This window comes from Somniosus microcephalus, unplaced genomic scaffold (genome assembly GCF_052327205.1).
Source record: "Somniosus microcephalus isolate GS21.2 unplaced genomic scaffold, FLI_Smic_1.0 unresolved_chr3, whole genome shotgun sequence".
Lineage (NCBI taxonomy): Eukaryota > Metazoa > Chordata > Chondrichthyes > Squaliformes > Somniosidae > Somniosus > Somniosus microcephalus.
The window spans coordinates 73,429,429-73,453,493 of NW_028225181.1; the positions used below are offsets into that span (position 1 = coordinate 73,429,429).

The 24,065-nt window shown below is 50.5% G+C and overlaps 1 protein-coding gene across 1 annotated transcript; it reads left to right on the top strand.

Annotated features, from left to right (window-relative positions):
- The first annotated feature begins 3,022 nt into the window (after positions 1–3,022).
- Positions 3,023–15,332, top strand: LOC147092022 (uncharacterized). Its single transcript, XM_085976994.1, has 2 exons — positions 3,023–4,652; positions 14,648–15,332. The coding sequence occupies exons 1-2, from the start codon at positions 3,627–3,629 to the stop codon at positions 15,164–15,166; spliced, it is 1,545 nt and encodes a 514-aa protein (XP_085833120.1). The 5' UTR covers positions 3,023–3,626; the 3' UTR covers positions 15,167–15,332.
- Positions 15,333–24,065: the final 8,733 nt, after the last annotated feature.

Consider the following 24,065-nt stretch of genomic DNA (forward strand, 5'->3'; position numbering starts at 1 on the left):
CTTTTTAAAGAGGAGATTAACACAATTGAAAGGAAGGATATTAGCTCTGATGATGTGGAATCTGTATGGGTAGAGCTGAGAAATACCAAGGGGCAGAAAACGTTAGTGGGAGTGTTATACAGACCTCCAAACAGTAATGCAGAGGTTGGGGATGGCATTAAATGGGAAATTAGAGATGCGTGCAATAAGGGCACAGCAGTTATCATGGGTGACTTTAATCTACATATAGATTGGGCTAAACAAATTAGTAACCATCCTCTGGAGGAGGAATTCCTGGAGTGTTTACGGGATGGTTTCCTGGACCAATATGTCGAGGAACCAACTAGAGATCAGGCCATCGTAGACTGGGTATTATGTAATGAGAAATAATTAATTAGCAATCTTGTTGTGCGAGGCCCCTTGGGTCAGAGCGATCATAATATGATAGAATTTTTCATTAAGATGGAGAGTGAAGTAGTTGACTCAGAGACTAGGGTCCTGAATTTAAATAAAGGAAACTACGATGGTATGAGGCGCGAGTTGGGTAGGATTGCTTGGGGAATGTTACTCAAAGGCTTGATGGTGGATAGGCAATGGCAAACATTCAAAGATTGCATTGATGAACTACAGAATTTGTTCATCCCTGTTTGGCATAAAAATAAAACAAAAAAGGTGACTCAACCGTGGCTAACAAGGGAAATTAGGGATAGCATAAGATCCGAGGAGAGGACATATAAATTGGCCAGAAAAAGTAGTAAACCTGAGGATTGGGAGCAGTTTAGGATTCAGCAAAGCAGGACAAAGGGATTAATTAAGAGGGGGAAAATAGAGTATGAGAGTAAGCTTTCAGGGAAGATAAAAACTAACTGTAGATATGTGAAGAGAAAAAGATTGGTGAAGTCAAGCATAGGTCCCTTGCAGTCAGAATCAGGGGAATTTACAATGGGGAACAAAGAAATGACAGGCCAATTAAATACATTCTTTGGTTCTGTCTTCACAAAGGAGGACACAAATAACCTTCCAGAGATGTCGGGGAACATAGGGTCTGATGAGAGGGAGGAACTGAAAGAAATCAGTATTTGTAGGGAAATGGTGTTAGGGGAAATTGACGGGATTGAAGGCCGATAAATCCCCAGGGCCTGATAATCGACATCCTAGGGTACTTAAGGAAGTAGCCCTAGAAATAGTAGATGCATTGCTGGTCATCTTCCAAAATTCGATAGACTCTGGAACAGTTCCTATGGGTTGGAGGGTTGCTAATATTACCCCACTATTCAAAAAAGGTGGTAGAGAGAAAACGTGGAATTATATCGGTAGTGGGGAAAATGCTAGAGTCCATTATAAAAGATGTAATAGCAGAGCACTTGGAAAACAGTGACAGGATCGGTCAAAGTCAACATGGATTTACAAAAGGTAAATCATGCTTGACTAATCTACTGCAATTTTTTGAGATTGTAACTGGTAGAATAGATAAGGGAGAACCAGTGGATGTGGTGTATTTGGACTTTCAGAAGGCTTTCGATAAGGTACCGTAGAAGAGATTAGCGTGTAAAGTTAAGGCACATGGGATTGGGGGCACGGTACTGACTTGGATAGAGAACTGGTTGGCAGACAGGAAGCAAAGAGTTGGAATAAACGGGTCTTTTTCCGAGTGGCAGGCAGTGACTAGTGGGGTACCACAGGGATCGGTCCGAGGACCCCAGCTATTCACAATATATATAAATGATCTGGACGAGGGAACTAGATGTAACATCTCCAAGTTTGCAGACAACACAAAGCAGGGTGGGCGTGTGTGAGGAGGATGCCGAAAAACTCCGGTATAATTTGGACAGGTTGGGTGATTAGGCAGAAGCATGGCAGATGCAGTATAATGTGGATAAATGCGAGGTTATCCACTTTGGTGGCAAAAACAGGAAGGCAGATTATTATCTGAATCGCAGTAGATTGTGAGAAGGGGAAGTGCAACGAGACCTAGGTGTCCTTTTGCACCAGTCGCTGAAGGTAAGCATGCAGGTGCAGCAGGTGGTTAAGAAGGCAAATGGTATGTTGGCCTTCGTAGTGAGGGGGTTTGAGTACAGGAACAAGGATTTCTTGCTGCAGTTGTACAGAGCCTTGGTGAGACCACATCGTGAGTATTGTGTGCAGTTTTGGTCGCCTTATCTGAGGAAGGATGTTCTTGCCGGGGAGGGAGTTCAACAAAGATTCACCAGACTGATACCTGGGATGGCAGAAATGACGTATGAGGAGAGATTGGGACGATTGGGCTTGTACTCACTGGAGTTTAGAAGAATGAGAGGGGATCTCATTGAAACTTATGAAATTCTGACAGGACTGGACAGACTAGATGCAGGAAGGATGTTCCCGATGGTCGGGGAGTCCAGAACCAGGGGTCACAGTCTAAGGATACGGGGTAAGCCATTTAGGACAGAAATTAGGAGGAATTTCTTCACCCAGAGAGTGGTGAACCTGTGGAATTCTCTACCACAGAAGGCAGTAGAGGCCAATACATTAAATATATTCAAGAAGGAGTTGGATATATTTCTTAAGGCTAAAGAGATCAAGGGGTATGGGGAGAAAACAGGGACCGGGTACTGAATTTTGATGATCAGCATGATCGCATTGAATGGCGGAGCAGGCTAGAGGGGCCGAATGGCCTACTCCTGCTCCTATCTTCTATGTTTCTATGTTTGTATGTTTCTATGCTTCAGTTTGAGCTGGAGTGGAGATATAGGAGAAGCTGCTGGGTTTAACCCCCAGTACTTCTGAGCCCAGGAGGACCCAACAATTTCCAATGTGAGACTGTCAAGGGAGGTGGATTCTAGGGGAGATTAGGTTGTTAAACAGACACTGTCCCTACAATGTAAAAGAGTATTGTTTTAGGAACAAGTATTTCTGTACAGGCTTTTAATCCAGTTTACATCTACAGATTTGTTTTAATTCATTCTTGGGATGTGGGCGTAGCTCGCAAGAGCAGCAAATATTGCCAATCCCCAGTTTCCCGTTGAGAAGGGGGTGGTGAGTCGCCTTCTTGAACTACTGCAGTCCGTGTGGTGAAGGTATTCCCACAATGTTGTTCGGTAAGGAGTTCCAGGATTATGACCCAGTAACTATGAATATATCTGAGTCAGGATGATGTGTGACTTGGAGGGGAACTTGGATATGATGGTTCTCCCATACAACAGCTGCCCTTGTCCTTCTAGGCGGTGGAGGTTGCGGGTTTTGGAGGTTCTATCAAAGTTCTGGTCGAGTTGCAGATGTATAAAGTTCCTTTCCTTCGCCCCCTCCCCCCTCCCACTCCCACCTCTCTCTCTCTCTCCTCCCATAGAGGCCAGAGTCTTGTGTAGGCCCAGACCAGGTGGTGGATTCCCTTCCCTGAAGGACATTAGTGAATCAGTTGGGTTTTTGTGACAATCCAGCAGCTTTCATGGTCACTTTTTTCTAGTGCCGGCCCACCAAATGACCAGATTCACTGAGCTCAATTTCACAACCTGCCTTTGTGGGTTGTCTCTCACGCTCCCTGTTTTAAATTAATTTTACAGGGCACTGAAAGGGGAGGACTTACAGATGGTAAGCTCAAACCAAACATCACTTCAAGATCTGACAGAGTCAGTCGACTCATCGGATCTGAATATCACCGGCCTCTGAACATGGAAGCAAAAAGCACCGTTCACAGTGGGGAGAAACCGTACACGTGTTCTGTGTGTGGACGAAGCTTCAGCCAACCCTCTGGCCTATCGAGACACAAGCGCATTCACACCGGGGAGAGGCCGTTCACCTGCTCTGAGTGTGGGAAGGGATTCACTAATTCATCCAACCTGCTGATACACCAGCGAGTTCACACTGGGGAGAGGCCGTTTACCTGCTCCGAGTGTGGGAAGGGATTCACTAATTCATCCAACTTGCTGACACACCAGCGTGTTCACACCGGGGAGAGGCCGTTCACCTGCTCCGAGTGTGGGAAGGGATTCACTAATTCATCCAACCTGCTGACACACCAGCGTGTTCACACCGGGGAGAGGCCGTTCACCTGCTCCGAGTGTGGGAAGGGATTCACTAATCCATCCAACTTGCTGACACACCAGCGTGTTCACACCGGGGAGAGGCCGTTCACCTGCTCCGAGTGTGGGAAGGGATTCACTAATTCATCCAACTTGCTGACACACCAGCGTGTTCACACCGGGGAGAGGCCGTTCACCTGCTCCGAGTGTGGGAAGGGATTCACTGATTCATCCACCCTGCTGAATCACCAGCGAGTTCACACTGAGGAGAGACCTTTTAACTGCTCGGACTGTGGGAAGTGCTATAAAGGTTCCGGGGAACTGATACACCATCAACGTGTTCACACTGGGGAGAGACCGTTCACCTGCTCTCACTGCGGGACTGGGTTCAGGTGGTCATCTGAGCTCATTGTACACCAGCGCATTCACACTGGGGAGATGCCGTTCAGGTGCCATCACTGCGGGACTCGGTTCAGGCAGTCATCTGCGCTCACTGTCCACCAGCGCACTCACACTGGGGAGAGGCCGTTCACCTGCTCCATGTGTGGGAAGGGATTCACTCAGTCATCCAACCTGCTGAGACACCAGCGAGTTCACACTCGGGAGAGGCCGTTCACCTGCTCTGAGTGTGGGAAGGGATTCACTCAGTCATCCAACCTGCTGAGACACCAGCGAGTTCACAAGTGACTGCAGGGGTTGGATTCTGTTGTTGTTGCTGCTGTTAATCACATCCAGGACTGAACCATGTTCATTCTGACAGTTGGGGATTGTTTCTGCTGATAAATTCCAGCCCATTTCCCGGAGTTATTAATATTCTGGATAGATGTCAAATAAATCAACTTTGTTTTAAACACATTGTTGTAGATCTTTGTCTTTCCCACCTGAGTGTTTAGCATCACCTGGCTGGAGCTCAGAAAGGACAATCTGGGGGAGGATCGTACGGCGGGAGCAGAACTCCAGCCTGGACACAGTTCTTCAGGGCCACACTGAGAGGGGCAAACGGCACTTGGTCTTTCTTGTCTCTCTTCACTGACAGCAAAGTTGCCGTGCAGGTTAATCTCGAGGCGTGTGAGAAACGTATCCCAGCCACACTCTGCCATGGTTCAGAGCTCCTAGGCACGGAACAGAAGGCTCCTTTAGGAATGTACCCCAGTGCTTTTTTTTTTATGGTCTTATTAACCTGTGTTGCTACTTTTAGTGATTTGTTTATCTGTGTCCCTGGATCCCTCTGCTCCTCCAGCCCATTTAGACTCTTAGGGGGAAATTCGGTGGCGCCCCCTTTGGGTTGCTAACGTTTCCGGGGCTAATTTTAGCCCCCTAAAAAAGTTAGCGCCCCTGCGCATTAAATTCAGTGGTAGCGCCCCAAGCAGGAGGCGGGGTGCTACTGGAAGTGCTACCCTCCCTCTTGAGGCGCTACCAGTGAATTTCATGGTGCTTCGTGTAACAGCGCCACGCCCGTCGGCACATAGCACCGCGTCATAGCAGACCTCCCTCCCTGATTAAAGGGGAGGAGCCTAGCACTGCGCACACCGGGGCCCTGCTGGACCACCGGGGAGTGCGGTGTCGGATCAAGAGGAGCGCCGGGCTGAGCGATCACGGCTGACACCCCGAAGGAGAAAGGAGAAGGGGGCAGGTGCTTGCAGTCGGCCAAAATAAAAATTTGCCGCCCGACACCTGTCCTTTAAGTGGTGTCGCCGCGGCTGCAGGAACGACCCCTGACCCTGTCTGACATATCATAAGAACATAAGAAATAGGAGCAGGAGTAGGCCAATCGGCCCCTCGAGCCTGCTCCGCCATTCAATAAGATCATGGCTGATCTGGTCCTAAACGCCAATCCACTATCACAGAACCATCTCCTGAATCTAACAGAATTAGACACACGAAATAGGAGCAGGATCAGGCTACACAGCCCCTGGGCCCGCTCCGCTACCCTCAGGGCCATGACCGATCCGAACCTAGACTCATGTCCAAATTCCTGCCCGCTCCCCGTAACCCTTAATTCCCTTTACTTCTAGGAAACTGTCTATTTCTCTTTTAAATTTATGTAATGATGTAGCTTCTACAGCTTTTTGGGGCAGCATATTCCATGGACCAACCACCCTCTGAGTGAAGTAGTTCCTCCTCATCTCAGTTTTGAAAGAGCAGCCCCTTATTCTAAGACTATGCCCCCTAGTTCTAGTTTCACCCATCATCGGGAACATCTTCCCTGCATCCACCCGATCCAACCCCTTCACAATCTTATATGTTTCAATAAGATCGCCTCTCATTCTTCTGAACTCCAATGAGTAGAGTCCCAATCTACTCAACCTCTCCTCATATGTCCATCCCCTCATCCCCGGGATTAACCGAATGAACCTTCTTTGTACTGACTCGAGAGCAAGTATGTCCTTTCTTAAGTATGGACACCAAAACTGTATGCAGTGTTCCAGGTGCGGTCTCACCAATACATTGTACAACTGAAGCAATACCTCCCTATTTTTATATTCTATCCCCCTAGCAATGAAAGCCAACATTCCATTGGCCTTCTTAGTCACTTGCTGCACCTGCATACTAACCTTTTGAGTTTCGTGCACCAGGACCCCCAGATCCCTTTGTACTTCAGTACTTTCCAGTTTCTTGCCATTAAGATAATAACTTGCTCTACGATTTTTCCTGCCAAAGTGCATAACCTCACACTTTCCAGTATTGTATTCCATCTGCCAAATCTCTGCCCACTTACTTAGCCTGTCTATGTCCCCTTGCAGGTTTTTTATGTCCTCCTCACTCACTACTTTCCCTCCCATCTTAGTATCATCTGCAAACTTTGATATGTTACACTCGGTCCCCTCCTCCAAATCGTTAATATAGATTGTAAAGAGTTGGGGACCCAGCACTGACCCCTGTGGAACACCACTAGTTACTGATTGCCAGTCTGAGAATGAACCATTTATCCCAACTCTCTGCCTTCTGTTAGATAGCCAATCGTCTATCCATGCCAGAATATTACCCCAATCCCGTGGTTTTTTATCTTAAGCAATAATCTTTTGCATGGCACCTTGTCAAATGCCTTTTGGAAGTCTAAATACACTACGTCCACTGGTTCCCCTTTATCCACCCTATATGTTACTTCCTCAAAGAACTCCAGCAAATTTGTCAAACATGACTTCCCCTTCATAAAACCATGCTGACTTTGTCCTATTAAATTATGATTATCCAAATGTCCTGTTACTGTCTCCTTAATAATGGACTCCAAAATTTTACCTACCACAGATGTTAGGCTAACCGGTCTATAGTTTCCAGCCTTCTGTCTACTGCCCTTTTTAAATAAGGGTGTTACATTAGCAGTTTTCCAGTCTGCCGGGACCTTTGCCGAGTCCAGGGAGTTTTGGAAAATTATTACCAATGCATCCACAATCCCTACCGCCACTTCCCTCAAGACCCTAGGATGTAAGCCATCAGGTCCAGGTGATTTATCTGCCTTGAGTCCCATTATTTTACCGAGTACCACTTCCTTAGTGATTTTGATCATGTTTAGCTCCTCCCCCCCTTTAGCCCCCTGTTTGTCCAGTGTTGGGATATTCTTAGTGTCTTCTACTGTAAAGACTGATATTGACTGGGGAGAAAGGTCAGAGAGAGTCCCATTGACTCAGATACACACTGGTCCTGGAGATGGACTGGGGAGAAAGGTCAGAGAGAGCCCCATTGACTCAGATACACGCTGGTCCTGGAGATAGACTGGGGAGAAAGGTCAGAGAGAGCCCCATTGACTCAGGTACACATTGGTCCTGGAGATGGACTGGGGAGAAAGGTCAGAGAGTGTCCCATTGACTTAGATACACACTAGTCCTGGACATGGACTGGGGAGAGAGGTCAGAGTCCCATTGACTCAGATACACACTGGTCCTGGAGATGGACTGGGGAGAAAGTTCAGAGAGAGTCCCATTGACTCAGATACACACTGGTCCTGGAGATGGACTGGGGAGAAAGGTCAGAGAGCGTCCCTGTGACTCATACACACTGGTCCTGGAGTTGGACTGGGGAGAAAGTTCCATTGACTCAGATACACACTGGTCCTGGAGATGGACTGGGGAGAATGGTCAGAGAGAGGCCCATTGACTCAGATACACACCGGTGCTGGAGATGGACATACAAGAATGGATTAGGAAAAAAAGGGTGGCTTTTGGCAGATACAAAGGACTAAAAGCAGTGGAAGCCCGAGAGGAGTACAGAAAGTGCAGGGGGGTACTTAATAAAAGAAATTAGGAGAGCGAAGAGGGGTCATGAAAAAACACTGGCGGGCAAAATAAAGGAAAATCCCAAGGTGTTTTGTTAGTATATTAAGGGCAAGAGGATAACGAGGGAAAGAGTAGAGCCCATTTGGGACCAAAGTGGCAATCTGTGTGCAGAGCCAGAAGATGTAGGTGAGGTTTTAAATAAATATTTTGCATCTGTGTTCACTATGGATAAGGACAATGCAGGCATAGAAATCAGGCAGGGGGATTGTGATATACTTGAACAAATTAGTATTGAGAGGGAGGAGGTATTAGTGGTTTTAGCGGGCTTAAAAGTGGATAAACCCCCAGGCCCAGACGAGATGTATCCCAGCCTGCTGTGTGAGGCAAGGGAGGAGATTGCAGCGGCTCTGACACAAATTTTCAGAACCTCTCTGGCCACAGGGGAGGTGCCAGAGGACTGGAGAACAGCTAACGTAGTACCATTATTCAAGAAGGGTAGTAGTAGGGATATATCAGGGAATTACAGGCCAGTGAGCCGAACATCAATGGTAGGGAAATTATTGGATAAAATTCTGAGGGGCAGAATTAGTCTCCACTTGGAGAGGCAAGGATTAACCAAGGATAGTCAGCATAGCTTTGTCAGGGGGAGATCATGTCTAACCAATTTGATTAAATTTTTTGATGTGGGTGACTAGGTGTGTGGATGAGGGCAGTCCAGTTGATGTAGTCTACATGGACTTCAGTAAGGCTTTTGACAAAGTCCCACATGGGAGACTGGTCAAGAAGGTAAGACCCCATGGGATCCAGGGCAATTTGGCACATTGGATCCAAAATTGGCTTAGTGGCAGGAGGCAGAGGGTGATGGTCGAAGGTTGTTTTTGTGACTGGAAGCCTGTGTCCAGTGGTGTACCACAGGGTCTGCGTCCTTTGCTGTTTGTAGTGTACATTAATGATTTAGATATGAATGTAGGAGGTATGATCAGTAAGTTCGCAGATGACATGAAAATTGGTGGAGTGGTAAATAGCGAGGAGGGAAGCCTCAGGCTACAGGAGAATATAGACGGTTTGTTGGGAAAGAGCAGGGGAAATATCCCCGGTGTCCTAGCCAATGTTTATCCCTCAATCAATGTAACAAAAGGATAATAGCAAAATACTGCGGATGCTGGAAATCTGAAATAACAACAGGAAATGCTGGAAACACTCAGCAGGCCAGGCAACATCCGTAGAGAGAGAAACAGATTTAACAAAAAGATAGATTATCTGGTCATTATCACATTGCTGTTTGTGGGAGCTTGCTGTGCGCTATTTCACTGCCGCATTTCCTACATTACAGCAGTGACTACACTTCAAAAGTACTTGATTGGCTGTAAAGCACTTTGGGGCATCCGGTGATGGTGAAAGGCGCTATAGAAATGCAAGTTTTTCTTTCTTCACTGGTCTCACCAGCGACCTCTTCTGGCTGATGGTTGATTGACAGACGATAGTCCGCGCATGCGCACAGGGAGCGACGGTTTGGACTGAGTCCGGCACAGCGACCCCTCCCGGTCACCAAGGGGGGGAGGAAGGGAGGGGGGAGAATGGGAGGGGGGAGCCAGCAGACCCTCTCCCCTCTGCCGGCGATGGCTCCGCTGAGCTCCGTGCCGCCCCACGCACTGACATGCCGAGCGCAGCGCCCCGGTGAGCCCGAGCCCCGCCCTTCTGAGGCCGGGCCTGAGACGGCCGATTGCGGCTGGCCCGGCCTGGTTGCCTTGGTAACTCTCCGCCTCCCGATCTCCGGGCCTGAGCGGCTTGAGACGGCCGATTGCGGCTGGCGAGCCCGGTTGCCGGAGTAACCCTCTCCGCTCCCCCTCCCGAGCCCCGCCCCCCCCGAGCCTGCTCGCTTCCCTCTGGCCGCGCTCTGTGTGGAGGTGCGCCGTGCAGCGCGAGGAGCTTGCAGTGAGCCCAGCCAGCCTTTACCAAGATGGCTGGCCGCTGGTTCGGAATCGGGCCCAGCGGGATGGCCGGTGCGTAGCTCGGGCGTGGCTGGGCAACAGACGCCCAGGCTTCGAGGCCTGCCTGGAAAAACGGTGAAAGGTAGGAAAATTATAGAGGTTAGAAAAAAGATTTACAAATGAATTAACTTTTTTAAACATTTTGTGTTTTAAAAGCGACTTTTTTTGGTGGAAATGTAGATTTGAAAAGAAACACGCAGAAAGCGGGAAAAAGAAATGAAAAGTTTGGAATCACGATAGCGTCGACTCACCTCGGTTCAGAACGATAAGGCCCGCCCACACACGCACCGATTGGTCGACCGTTAGGTCACTGAAGCGTAGGATTGGTCAATCGTCCTGTCACTCGACTCGAGGGGGGCCCGCCCACACACGCCAGGAACCCGCCCCCGCCACGCCGCGATTAGTCGACCGTCGGGTCGCTGGACCATACGATTGGTTGACCTCGATGTAACTCAATGCTAATGAGCAGATAATGAGCGGAATTTTGAACGTTTCTTGGATACTGCGGGCGCAATTTTTGTCCGGCCGAAACGTAAATACGCTTACGACCGTTCCGGAATCGCAAGCTTTCTTTTGATGTAACGCACGTGTAGGTACGCTCTATAACTTTAGAGTGTATAGCTCGACAGACAGACAGATAGACAGACAGATGTATCCTAGATAGATAGATATAATATATACTAGCTGGGGGAGCCCGGCTTTGCCAGGGCTGTTTTGGGCCGGGCGGTTTAAATCGAGTGCGAGGCTTTGGGGCCTGTCTGTCCCTCTGTGAATCTGCTGCCGAGCAACATTTTAAATCGAGTCCCAGGCTTTTGGGCCCTGTCTCTGTCCCTTTGTGAATCTGCTGCCGGGCAACATTTCTACCTTTTAATACCTTGAAAGATGAAAGTGAAAATACTTATAAAACGTTTTTGGTAAATCTTATGTTATTTTTAAAAGAGATACTAACTTTTTCAAAGCTGGATGATCAAAGTAGTTTGAGCTGGAAGCTGAAGTAATGTTAGTGAAACAATGGCTGCCAGATCCCTGAGATGAAAACGATTAGTCCCGCCCACACACACACACACCGATTGGCCAACCATCAGGGGACCATACTGTCGGATTGGTCAATCGTGACGGCACAGGATTGGTTGAACCTTGACGTCAGTCAATCAATGCTAAGTAGCAGATAATGAGTTTAATTTTGAAGGTTTTTTGCATAAGGCGCGAACAATTTTCGTGCGACCGAAAAGTAAATACGCTTACGACCGTCCCGGAAGCGTAAGCTTTCTTCGGAGGTAACGCGCGCGTAGGTACGCTCTATAACTTTCGAGCGCATAGCCGGACAGACGCACACCCGAGGACAGAAGGACAGACAGAGAGATCGACTCATACATACATGCACTAGCTGGGGAGCCCTGCGTTGCGAGGGCAATTTTGGGGCGCGAGGGCAATTTTGGGGCGTTTGGTCTCCCTGCCCCTGTGTGTCCCCCCTCTCCCTGTCATGTCCTCTCCCTGTCCTATCCCTCCCTCCCCTCTCTCCCTCCCCTCCTCTCCCCTCTCTCCCTCCCCTCCCCTGTCTCCCTCTCACCCCTCCCCTCCCCCGCTCCCCCACTCCCCTCTGTCCCTCTCTCCGGCCCCTCCCCCTGCCTAGCGCCTGAGGTCCGGTGCCGTTGCTGAGGTCCCCCGCGTATCGCGCGGCTGATGGACGGCCGCTGCGGGCAGGCGGGCGGCGCATGCGCGGTGAGTGCGGGCGGCGCATGCGCGGTGAGTGCGGGCGGCGCATGCGCGGTGAGTGCGGGTGGCGCATGCGCGGTCAGTGCGGGCGGCGCATGCCCGGTCAGTGCGAGCGGCCCGCGGGAGCCGGCAAGGCCGTTAGCGAGCGAGAAACTTTGGGCGGCGCGCCCGCGCTCCGTCCGCGACACCTGAGAGGGGGAAGTAGAGAGAGACAGAGAGGGAAGAGGAGAAGGAGAGAGCGGGAAGAGGAGAGAGGGAAGAGGAGAAGGAGAGAGAGGGAAGAGGAGAAGGAGAGAGGGAAGAGAGGGAGAGAGAGAGAGAGAAATTTTTTCAGCTTCAGGCCCCGAGTCCCCCCTGCGCGAGGGTGAGGAGGAGGCGGGGGGGGTTGCTAAACACAATATAAAACTCAAATAAATTGTTAATTAATTGCCTAACACATAATTGAAATATTTACCTTAGTTCCCTAACACACAGAAAGTGTGGGGGAAAAAATCGTGGAAAATCAAGATGGCGGCCACTCACCTCGGTTCAGAAGGATAAGGCCCGCCCACACACGCACCGATTGGTCGACCGGTCAGGTCACCGAAGCGTAGGATTGGTCAATCGTCGAGTCACTCGACACTCAACTGTAGGAAGACCTCGACGTCACACGGTCGCTAATGAGATGCTAATGAGCGGAACGCTGAACGTTTTTGGGATACCGCGGGCGGGATTTTTGTCCGGCCGAAACGTAAATACGCCTATGACCGGTCCGGAATCGCAAGCTTTCTTTTGAGGCGACGCGCGCGTCGGTACGCTCTGTAACTTCCAAACGTATAGAGACCAGGCGGACAGACAGACAGACATCGGGACAGACAGAAGAGCCGCTTTATATATATAGATATATATATATATGTATGTATATATATATATATATATCTCAAGAAAAGCAGTGGTCCTAGTACCGACCCCTGGGGAACACCACTGGATACCTTCCTCCAGTCTGAAAAACAACCGTTCACCACTACTCTATTTCCTGTCACTTTGCCAATTCCGTATCCATGTTGCCACTGTCGCTTTTATTCCATGGGCTTCAACTTTGCTGGCAAGCCTATTATGTGGCACTTGTCGAACGCCTTTTGGAAATCCATGTACAACATGTTAACCGCATTGCCCTCATTAACCCTCTCTGTTACCTCATCAAGAACCTCAATCAGAATCAGAGCGGCCGGGCCCGGCGGACATGCAGCCAGGGCCCTGGCACCAGGAAACCCTGGGTGCAGCGCCTACCCCATCCGAGCCGCCGCTTTCCGGTTTCTTCAGCCGGTTCCACCAAGTCCGACTCGGGCCAAAGGACAGGAGCCAGGCTCCCAGAATGACCCGCAGCCCCGGGGAGCATGCGCACTCTCAGCGGGTAAATCAGCGAGTTGGATAGAGTGGTTTCTGGGGCGCGGTGAATTGTGGGTGCTGCGGCCGCCATTAGTCAGCAGCTGTCGGGAAGAGTTTTATTGCAGGCTGACGGAAGGTAGGTCCCTGGCCGCCTGTGTAGGTCTTTTTGTTGCTTCTGTTTGAGCTGGAGTGGAGATGGAGCAGAAGCAGCTGGGTTTAACCCCCAGTACTTCTGAGCCCAGGAGGACCCAACAATTTCCAATGTGAGACTGTCAAGGGAGGTGGATTCTGGGGGAGATTAGGTTGTTACACAGACACTGTCCCTACAATGTAAAAGAGTATTGTTTTAGGAATAAGTATTTCTGTAGAGGCTTTTAATCCAGTTTACATCTGCAGATTTGTTTTAATTCATCCTTGGGATGTGGGCGTCGCTCGCAAGACCAGAATATGTTGCCAATCCCCATTTTCCCGTTGAGAAGGTGATGGTGGGCCGCCTTCTTGAACCGCTGCAGTCTGTGTGGTGAAGGTACTCCCACAATGCTGTTGTGTAAGGAGTCCCAGGATTTTCACCCAGTGATGATGTAGCAACGGCGATATATGTCCAAGTCAGGATGGTGTGTGACTTGGAGAACTTGGAGGTGATGGTGCTCCCATGCACCTTCTGCCTTTGTCCTTCTAGGTGCTGGAGGTTGTGGGTTTTGGAGGTTCTGTCAAAGTTCTGGTCGAGTTGCAGATGTATAAAGTCCATCTCCTTTGCCCCCTCCCACTCCCACCTCTCTCTCTCTCTCTCTCTCCTCCCATAGAGGCCAGAGGCCCAGACCAGGTGACAGATTCCCTTCACTGAGGGACATTAGTGAACCAGTCGGATTTTATGACAATCCAGCAGCTTTCATGGTCACTTTTTTCTAGTGCCGGCCCCACAAATGACCAGATTCATTGAGCTCAATTTCACAACCTGCCTCTTTAGTGGGTTCTCTCACGCTCCCTGTTTTAAATTCATTTTACAGGGTATTGGAAGGGGAGGATTTGCAGACGGGAAACTCAAACCAAACATCACGTCAAGATCTGACAGTCACTCGATTCATCAGGAACTGAATATCATCGGCCTTTGAATATGGATGCAAAAAGCACCGTTCACACCGGGGAGAGGCCGTTCCCCTGCTCTGAGTGTGGGAAGGGATTCACTAATTCATACAAACTGCTGTCACACCGGCGAGTTCACACTGACGAGAGACCTTTTAATTGCTCGGACTGTGGGAAATGCTTTAAAAGTTCCGGGGAACTGATGTGCCATCAACGTGTTCACACAGACGAGAGACCGTTCAGGTGCTCTCACTGCGGGACTGGGTTCAGGCGATCATCTGGGCTCACTGTACACCAGCGCACTCACACTGGGGAGAGGCCGTTCACCTGCCCTGAGTGTGGGAAGAGATTCACTCAGTCATCCAACCTGATGAATCACCAGCGAGTTCACACTGGGGAGAGGCCGTTCACCTGCTCTGAGTGTGGGAAGGGATTCACTGAGTTATCCAACCTGCTGAATCACCAGCGAGTTCACACTGGGGAGAGACCGTTCACCTGCTCCGTGTGTGGGAAGGGATTCACTCAGTCATCCACCCTGCTGAATCACCAGCGAGTTCACACTGGGGAGAGGCCGTTCACCTGCTCTGAGTGTGGGAAGAGATTCACTCAGTCATCCAACCTGCTGAATCACCAGCGAGTTCACACTGGGGAGAGGCCGTTCACCTGCTCCGTGTGTGGGAAGGGATTCACTTGCTCATCCCACCTGCTGACACACCAGCGAGTTCACACTGGGGAGAGGCCGTTCACCTGCCCTGTGTGTGGGAAGGGATTCACTCAGTCATCCCACCTCCTGACACACCAGCGAGTGCACAAGTGACTGCAGGGATTGGATTCTGCTGCTGTTGTTGCTGCTGTTAATCACATCCAGGACTGAACCATGTTCATTCTGACAGGTGGGGATTGTTTCTGCTGATGTTAATAACTCCGGGAACTTGGCTGGAGTTTAATATTCTGGATATATGTCAAATAAATCAACTTTTTTAAAAACACATTGTTGTAGATTTTTGTCTTTCCCACCTGAGTGTTTAGCATCACCTGGCTGGAGCTCAGAAAGGACAATCTGGGGGAGGATCGTACGACAGGAACAGAACTCCAGCCTGGACACAGTCCTTCAGGGCCACACTGAGAGGGGCAGACGGCACTTTGGCCTTTCTTCTCTCTCTTCACTGACAGCAAAGTCCCCATGAGGGTTAATCTCGAGGCATGTGAGAAACATATCCCAGCCGCTCACTGCCATGGTTTAGAACTCCTAGGCACGGAACAGAAGGCTCCTTTAGGAATGTACCCCAGTGCTTTTTTTTAATGGCCTTATTAACCTGTGTTGCTACTTTTAGTGATTTGTGTATCTGGATCCCTGGATCCCTCTGCTCCTCCAGCCCCTTTAGACTCTTAGGGGGAAATTCGGTGGCACCCCCTTTGGGTTGCTAACGTCACCGGGGCTAATTTTAGCCCCCTGACAAAGTATGCGCCCCTGCGCATTAATTTCAGTGCTAGCGCCCCAAGCAGGAGGCGGGGTGCCACTGGAAGCGCTCCCCTCCCTCTTGAGGCGCTACCAGTGAATTTTGCGGTGCTTCGTGTAACAGCGCCACGCCCGTCGGCACATAGCACCGTGTCATAGCAGACCTCCCTCCGTGACTAAAGGGGAGGGGCCTAGCACTGCGCACACTGGGGCCCTGCTGGACCACAGGGGAGCGGGTGTCGGATCAAGAGGAACGCCGGGCTGAGCGATCGCGGCTGACACCCCAAAGAAGGGGAAGGGATGCAGGTGCTGGCAGTCGGCCAAAATGAAATGTTGCCGCCCGACAGCTTCCCTTTAACTGGCGCTGCCACGGCTGCAAGAACGACCCCTGACCCTGTTGGACATATCGTCCGGCGATAGGTCAGGGGGCGCAACCCAAGGTTGCAGCCGGTGTGCTGCGCACGGCGAGGACGTCATTGCCGGCCGTGCAGTGCCGCGGGGCGCTGTCGGCTACCGCCGCCGCTACCCTCCTGCTGAATATCACAGGAGTCACAAAGCAACCCAATTTCACCCCCTTTTCCAAGTAATGTGTGGCCTCCTTATTCTTCCCACCAAAACACACCACCTCACACTGATCTATAGTGAAATTAATTAACACACCACCTCACACTGATCTACAGTGAAATTAATTTGCCAATTACACCCCCATGCTGAAATGTATTAATAGCTTCTTGCATTTTGTCTTCCTCAGTATTAACTCTACCTTTTTCGGTGTTATCGACAAACTTTGAAATTGTTCTTCTGATTCCCGAGTCGAAATCGTTTATGGACAACAGTGATCCCAGCATCGATCCCTGTGGAACACCACTTCCCACCTTTTGCCAGTCTGAGTAGCTACTCCCAACCCCTACTCTCTGTTTTCTGTTTTGTAACCAGCTTGCGATCCATTAACAGTTTGTAAGATCGACAAGATGACCCAGGTCAGGCCGTGTGGAGTGAAGGGCCCGGCAGCAGAATGGATGGAAAGATGGCTACAAAATGGAAATCAGAGGGTTGGAGTTGAGGGAAGTTTGTTGCGATCTTTCCATCCATTCTCCTGCCTGGCCATTGACTCCACACGGCCTGACCGTGGTCATCTTGTAGACCGTACATACTGCAGACACAGTGCACCAGTTGTGGAGGGGGTGGATATTGAGCCCTGTGGCAGGGGCGCCCCTGACAGGGTTACAGACCCTTCAGCCACTGGAAAAACATGGAGAGAGCTGAGCTCGGCAGCATTAGTCCGGTTTTGTCTCCTTTGGAGACCAGGTGTACAAGCAGAGTTAGCGCAGCCTTCACAGCAACCACAATAAAATTGTTACAGTTGTGAAGGAACTTTGTGTTAGTGCACTGGACCACAAACAAAGTATGTGTATCGATTATTGTCTGACTGCGTTACTGTGACTTTCTAAAGGTGCTATATAAAGGAAAGTAGTTGTTGGTCTGAGTTTGTGGTGTGTAAATGCTGCCCTTCTCACAGCCTGTAAAAGGAGTTTACAAAAGCCATCACTGTGAGTCCAGGATAGAAATTGACAAGATTCTCTCCTCCTGGTTCCTGGCCAAGGAGGCTGCGCATGCGCCCTGCTGCCCCCTGAGCCTCTCAAGATGGCGGCCATTACCCCGGGCCTGTCGTCGGGAGAAAGCCCCGCAGCTGCCGCCCCGCTCGGGGCAAACGCCCGGCCCGGAGGCTCTTGTTCGGGGCCTGAGGCCCACCCCGGGTGTGTGTGAATCGGACAATGTTGAGTGTTTTAATAATGGGGCCTGGGGCCGCACTCGGGGTGTGTGTGAAGTGGATAATGTTGAGTGTTTTAATAATGGGGCCTGGGGCCACACTCGGGGTGTGTGTGAAGCGGATAATGTTGAGTGTTTTAATAATGGGGCCTGGGGCCGCACTCGGGGTGTGTGTGAAGTGGATAATGTTGAGTATTTTAATAATGGGGCCTGGGGCCGCACTCGGGGTGTGAGCAGCCCGTGCCCCCCCGGGGTTCATTTAAAAAAAAATCAAACATATTTATTTAAATATGGTGGTACTTGTTACAACTCATCAATGACATAATAAATCCATTACATTCATTAGCCGCAATAAAACAAAGCCTTAAAAACAGCTTTAGGGTTAACAGTATAAATGCAGTGGTAAATTTTACAGATAAACCAATAATATTAACAGTACAGGTACCCATAGTGAAAAACAATTTTACGCCAGTCCCATTGGCAATCTGGTAACTCTTTGTTTTTGCTTGGTATTACCTGTTGTCCTTTTTTAACATTCAAGTACAACAGTACTTATATAACTCATCAATTACATAGTAAATCCGTTACATTCATTGACCACAATAAAAAGGATAAAGCCTCAAAAAACAGCTTTATGGTCAACAATATAAATACAATAATACATTTTTACAGGTAAATCAATAATGTTTACAGTACAAACTGCCACTATTGAATAAACCAAGAAAAGAAAGTCCAACTGGCATCGCTCAATCATTCGATCATTCATTCCTCCATTCATTCGTTCGCTCAAGCGTCACTTCCATTGTGCAGGTCTGCATTTCATTTGTCTACATGTGCGCATGCGTGCGTTCATTCATCCGTCCAGACAGGCCTCACGCTCACCCAATAGGATGCCAACTTTCATCCTAGGGAGCGAGAACCCCTCATTCGGTCGAACGTAAGTTCCATTGTGTATGCGTGCGTACGTGTTATTTGTCTACCTGTGTGCATGCGTGTGTTCGTTCATCCGTCCGGCAGGCCTCACGCTCACCAAGCGGGCCTTCATCCTGGGGAGCGAGGGCCCTTCATTTGGTCGAATGTAAGTTCCATTGTGTGTGCGTGCGTATTATTTGTGTCCGCATGCATGCGTTCACTTGAGCCTTCGTTCGTTCGATTAAGGAAGGCTTTAACACTAAATAACACCACAATATACAAAGTCCCATAACCATATCAGAAATCAATTAAAACTTCAAGTAAACTACTTTTAACCAGAACCCGAAACTTCTTCAACAAAACAAGTAAATACCAGTTCTACGCCAGTCCTATTGGCACTCTAATAACTCCTCGTTTTCACTTGATGTTATCTAACCATATAATGTCATGATCCTTGTCCACAGTCTTCAACTTTCCCACAGAAAAGAAGCCGACCACTTTCTCAAATACGTAAAAGAGGAAAACGACTACTCAAATTTCCTTCTTCTTGCTGTTATCACTCACAGGACCCAGCCATCAAGACATTCATTATTCCTTGCCGATATTACTGTGTTTTGCCTTTTATCTTCCTTTTATTTTCCTTTTTCACTTTTATTCCGTTCTCTTTTCCCATCTTATGGCCGCTCAAGCTCCATACTACAGATGGAAACAGTCTGTCTTTCCTCCACCAGAATGGCAGCGCACAAACCGGCACCCGTTACCAAGAAAAAGCATCACAGCTGCCACCAAATGGAGCACAGGCGGGGCCGCTGGAACTCATTCGGGCCGGAGACCGTTCTTCAACTTTAGAAACCGTGCAGCATGCTCACCCACAGCATCTCCCGACTCCGCTTCTGTCGACCAGCCGCTCCGCCCTGGGCCCCCCGCCTGGGGTCCTCCGTGCTGGGCCTCCTGACTGGGGTCCTCCATGCTGGGCCCCCCACCTGGGGTCCTCCGTGCTGGGCCTCCCGCCTAGGACACTCTCCTCTGGGTCTTCCACCCTGGGCCCCCCGCCTGGGGTCCTCCGTGCTGGGCCCCCCGCCTGGGGTCCTCCATGCTGGGCCCCCCGCCTGGGGTCCTCCGTGCTGAGCCCCCCGCCTGGGGTCCTCCATGCTGGGCCCCCCGCCTGGGGTCCTCTGTGCTGGGCCCCCCGCCGTGGGTCCTCCGTGCTGGGCCCCCCGCCTGGAGTCCTCCGTGCTGTGCCCCCCGCCTGGGGTCCTCCGTGCTGCGCCACCTGCCTGGGGTCCTCCGTGCTGGGTCCCCCGCCTGGGGTCCTCCGTGCTGGGCCTCCTGCCTGGTGTCCTCCGTGCTGGGCCTCCCGCCTAGGACTCTCTCCTCTGGGCCTTCCACCCTGGGCCTCCGTGCTGGGCCCCCCGCCTGGGGTCCTCCGTGCTGGGCCTCCCGCCTGGGACACTCTCCTCTGGGTCCTCCGCCCTGGGCCTCCCGCCTGGTGTCCGCCATGCTGGGCCTCCCGCCTGGGACACTCTCCTCTGGGTCCTCCATCCTGGGCCCCCGCCTGGGGTCCTCCGTGCTGGGGCTCCCACCTAGGACTCTCTCCTCTGGGTCTTCCGCCCTGGGCCCCCCACCTGGGGTCCTCCGTGCTGGGCCTCCCGCCTAGGACACTCTCCTCTGGGTCTTCCACCCTGGGCCCCCCGCCTAGCGTCCTCCGTGCTGGGCCTCCCGCCTGGGGTCTTCCGTGCTGGGCCTCCCACCTGGGACACTCTCCTCTGGGTCTTCCGCCCTGGGCCCCCCGCCTGGGGTCCTCCATGCTGGGCCTCCCGCCGAGGACACTCTCCTCTGTGTCCTCCGCCCTGGGCCCCCTGCCTAGGGTCCTCCGTGCTGGGCCTCCCACCTAGGGTCCTCCATGCTGGGCCTCCCACCTGGGGTCCCCCATGCTGGGCCTCCCGCCTAGGACTCTCTCCTCTGGGTCTTCCACCCTGGGCCTTCTGCGTCCGAATCCTCTGCTGAAACAAATCCTCCAAACCCCCTTCATTCTTCCGGTGATAATCTGAAATTAAGTCCCTCTAGTTACTGACTCACCGACCAGTGAAATACTTTTTCCTGATCTTCCTGAACAGATTTTAAACACCTCCCTCAGATTTCTTCTCACCCTTCTTTGTTCTAATGAAAAGAGCCCAGTTTCTCCAATCTCTCCTGATAACTAAAGGCTCTCTTCCCTGGTATCCTCTCAGTGAATCTCTCTGCAACCTCTCCACGGCCTTGACATCCTTCTTTGAGTAAGATGCCCCAGAACCTGACACAATATTCTAACTGCAGCCTCACCAATGATTTTGTACAGGTTTACATGAGCTCTGCCCTTTTGTACTCTACACCCCTATTTATTAAAGCCCACTATACAATTTCTAAAACAGCTTCATCAACTTGTCTGCTCACTGTTAAAGATTTCTGTACCTGAACTCCTGAATCACTCTGCTCCTCTACTCCTTTTAAAGTTTTACATAAGAACATAAGAATTAGGAGCAGGAGTGGGTCACACGGCCCCTCGAGCCTACTCTGCCATTCAATAAGATCATGACTGATCATCAACCTCAACTCCACTTTCCCACCCAATCCCCATATCCCTTGATTCCCCTGGAGTCCAAAGGCTGGATTTTGTCTTTGAGGCGGGCTGGGGTCATGTCATCCACTTTTCGTGTTATCCACCCCATTCCAAATCGATGTGGGAGATTGATGCGATTTTCACATAATTGGGCAATTGAGTTCCAGCGTGTGGGAACCCATGGCCCAATTAGTTTTTTCAGTCTGAAGCTCGCCTCCGATGACGTCATCATTGCTTCTGCATTTAAGGTCTGCAAGAAGCCTTGCTTCTTCTGCAGACTGCCAACCTTTTGGCCTTTGTAGTGAGAGGGACCTGGAGGCAGAATGAGCAGCGGGAGACCTAAGTCTGCTCCCAGATTTGATGACGTCGCCCTGCAAGCTTTGGTGGAGGGAGCAAGAGCTAGTAAGGAGGTGCTCTTCCCTTCTTCAGGGAGGAAGAAGCCTCCCCAGCAGACGAAGGCTGTGCGGATCCAGGTGGCCTAGGAGGTCAACTCGTTGTCCCTCATCCGCAGAACCTGGCTTCAGTGCAGGAAGAGGTTTCATGACCTTCTGCGCACTGGAAAAGTGAGTATGCCTTTGCCATCACCCTCAATCTGATCCCCATTGCCTCTCCTTGTCAGCACTCAGCTTTGACAACCTCTTCCTCCACATCCCACTTGACACTGACATCCCTGAACCCTTACCCATTCCCTCTCTCTCTATGGTCACATTCACCTAACTATTCGACTATGCAGCCCTCACACTCCCTATCGCTGTGATGCTATGAAAACAACTTACAACACACAGGGAGGGCCCTTGGTCTTGCCATCTCACTCCATCTTTGTCTCCTTCTAACCACCAATGATATGGATTCTCTACACTCACTCCTTCATTCTCACTCAAACTCCACTTGTCTCCCTCATTGCAGGAAAAGATCACTCACAATAAGAGGGAAAGAGTGAGGACAGGAGGAAGGCCACCCTCAGTAGCCCAGCTCACCCCCTCGGAGGAGCCGGCCCTGGAGATCATGGGCGTGGAGGAGGATGCGCAAGTGGGGGACGGACAGACGGGTGCATCAGAGCAAGCTGGTGACAGAATAGTTTATCATCTCTCTCATTGTCAATGCATGAGTCACTGATAATGATTCTGATGCTCTAACAGATTGACTTTTGATCATCTGCAATATTCAATGTGCATGTAACCTTGGCATCACATCTCTGACTCTTTCCTTTACTCCCCCACAGGACCATCAAAAGCCCCCGTCCCCACTATCCAGGAGGAACAGCCTGAGCCTCCAAACTCCTCAGAGGAAGCTGCAACCTCTGAGGGTGCAGCGTCAGCAAAATTCAGTGCACCCAGCACCAGCGCAGACACTCACACTTCGGTGGTACCTTTGCGAGATAGTGCAGTGTTGTCACCTGGTGTATCACAGCGCACAAGTGAGCATCAGCAGATGGTGGAGACAGGGACAGCTGTGGAGAGTCCTAGTCGGAGGGCGCAGGACTCTGCCAGCTCGGCTCAGCAGCATGTTGACCCTCTGCCTCCGGGTCCATCCAGAAGAAGAGCAGTGCTGGAACTCCAGGAACAGGTGCAGGAGTCTCTGGCAGGTTTTGTCTCCAGGGTCGCTGCGAGTGTGGAGTGAATGGAGGAGTCCTTCACTAACATGAGCAGAGCCTTTGTGGAGGCGTTGGCGCATGAATGCATCACCACAGAAATGATGGCAACCTCCGCGGAAAGGATGGCTACCTCCATGGTAAGGCTGGCTACGGTAGAGGAGAGGATGGCAATGGTAGAGGAGAGGATGACTACGTCCATGGAGGAGCTTAGTCGCCAGGGTATGGAAAACATGGTATTTGTTCAGAATAGACTGATATCTCTTGAGGAGCAATGGTCAGCTCTAAGGTGCTGTCAAGCTACTTGCTAGCTCTGAAGTGGAGCTGACACATTAGAGGGATGTTGGTGGCATACAACAAGGAAGTGGGGGCTCCACTCCAAGCGCTCACACGACCATGCCACTGCAGAGACCTCGGTCAGAGACCCACCAGAGTCCCCACCCAACTGAAATCGGCATCTCAACCCCTGCACAGTCGCAGGAGCAGCAGACTGTTGCCGAGCCCCCACATGTTCGCAATCCCAGAGGACACCCGTCAAAGGTGTCGAGACAGGAGCAGCAAAAAAGTGAGCAAGGGGCCTCCACATCCGCTGAAGCCACAGGGGAAGCACCACGTAGGAGCACGCGTAAAAGGAAGATAATGCACAAGTAGTCACAAGGGTAGTCACTTGGGTGAAATATTGGCCCAGAAATTCTGGTCCCAGCGCGTGAGTACGCACGGGGTACTCACGCGTGGACCCGATGGAAGTACCAGTTTCTTGCATGCACAGCGCATGCGCGGGAAACCGGCACTTCCGATCCTCTGAACAAAGGGGTTCAGCGGTGGAACGCGCGCGCAGGGGAGGCTGCGCGTCCGCTTTGAACTTAGTTTTTTTTTACAGGTTTTCACTTGAGGGTAAGCCTGTAGGATTTACACATTTAAAAAGCAGGCGTAAAGCCTGCTTTTTACAAGGTAAGTGGTCAATTAATTAAAATTAAAACATTTTTTCCACAGGTTAATTATTTTTAAATACTTTAAAGTAAGGTAAGTTTATTTTTAGCCCTGTTTTTTTATAAAATTATTATTTTCAAAAATTTAAATTATTGTTTAAAATAGTTATTTAATGTAATTTGTAGTTTATTTAAAAAGTGTGATTTAAATTTTTTTTTATTTGAATGCTAAGTACTGTTTTGGGCCCTCAGCATTCATACGTTCTGACAGGTCTTTCTGTCAATCTTCTCCCTCCTCTGATTGGCTGCCCATGGCTCACATGATCCCAGGGGACGCATCACACTAACTACGCCCCTGGAACACGGAAGCACAGCGCACTGACCTCTGGGCCAGGCCTCAGAGAGGAAATTCACGCAGGCCCAGGCCTCAACGGCCGGAGCGCTAGGTAAGTGTAG

Coding starts and splice junctions, on each gene's coding strand:
- LOC147092022 (XM_085976994.1), top strand. CDS start 3,627: ATGGAAGCAAAAAGCACCGTTCACAGTGGGGAGAAACCGTACACGTGT. Junction 4,653..14,647: donor ACCTGCTGAGACACCAGCGA/GTTCACAAGTGA, acceptor ACTGTACACCAG/CGCACTCACACTGGGGAGAG.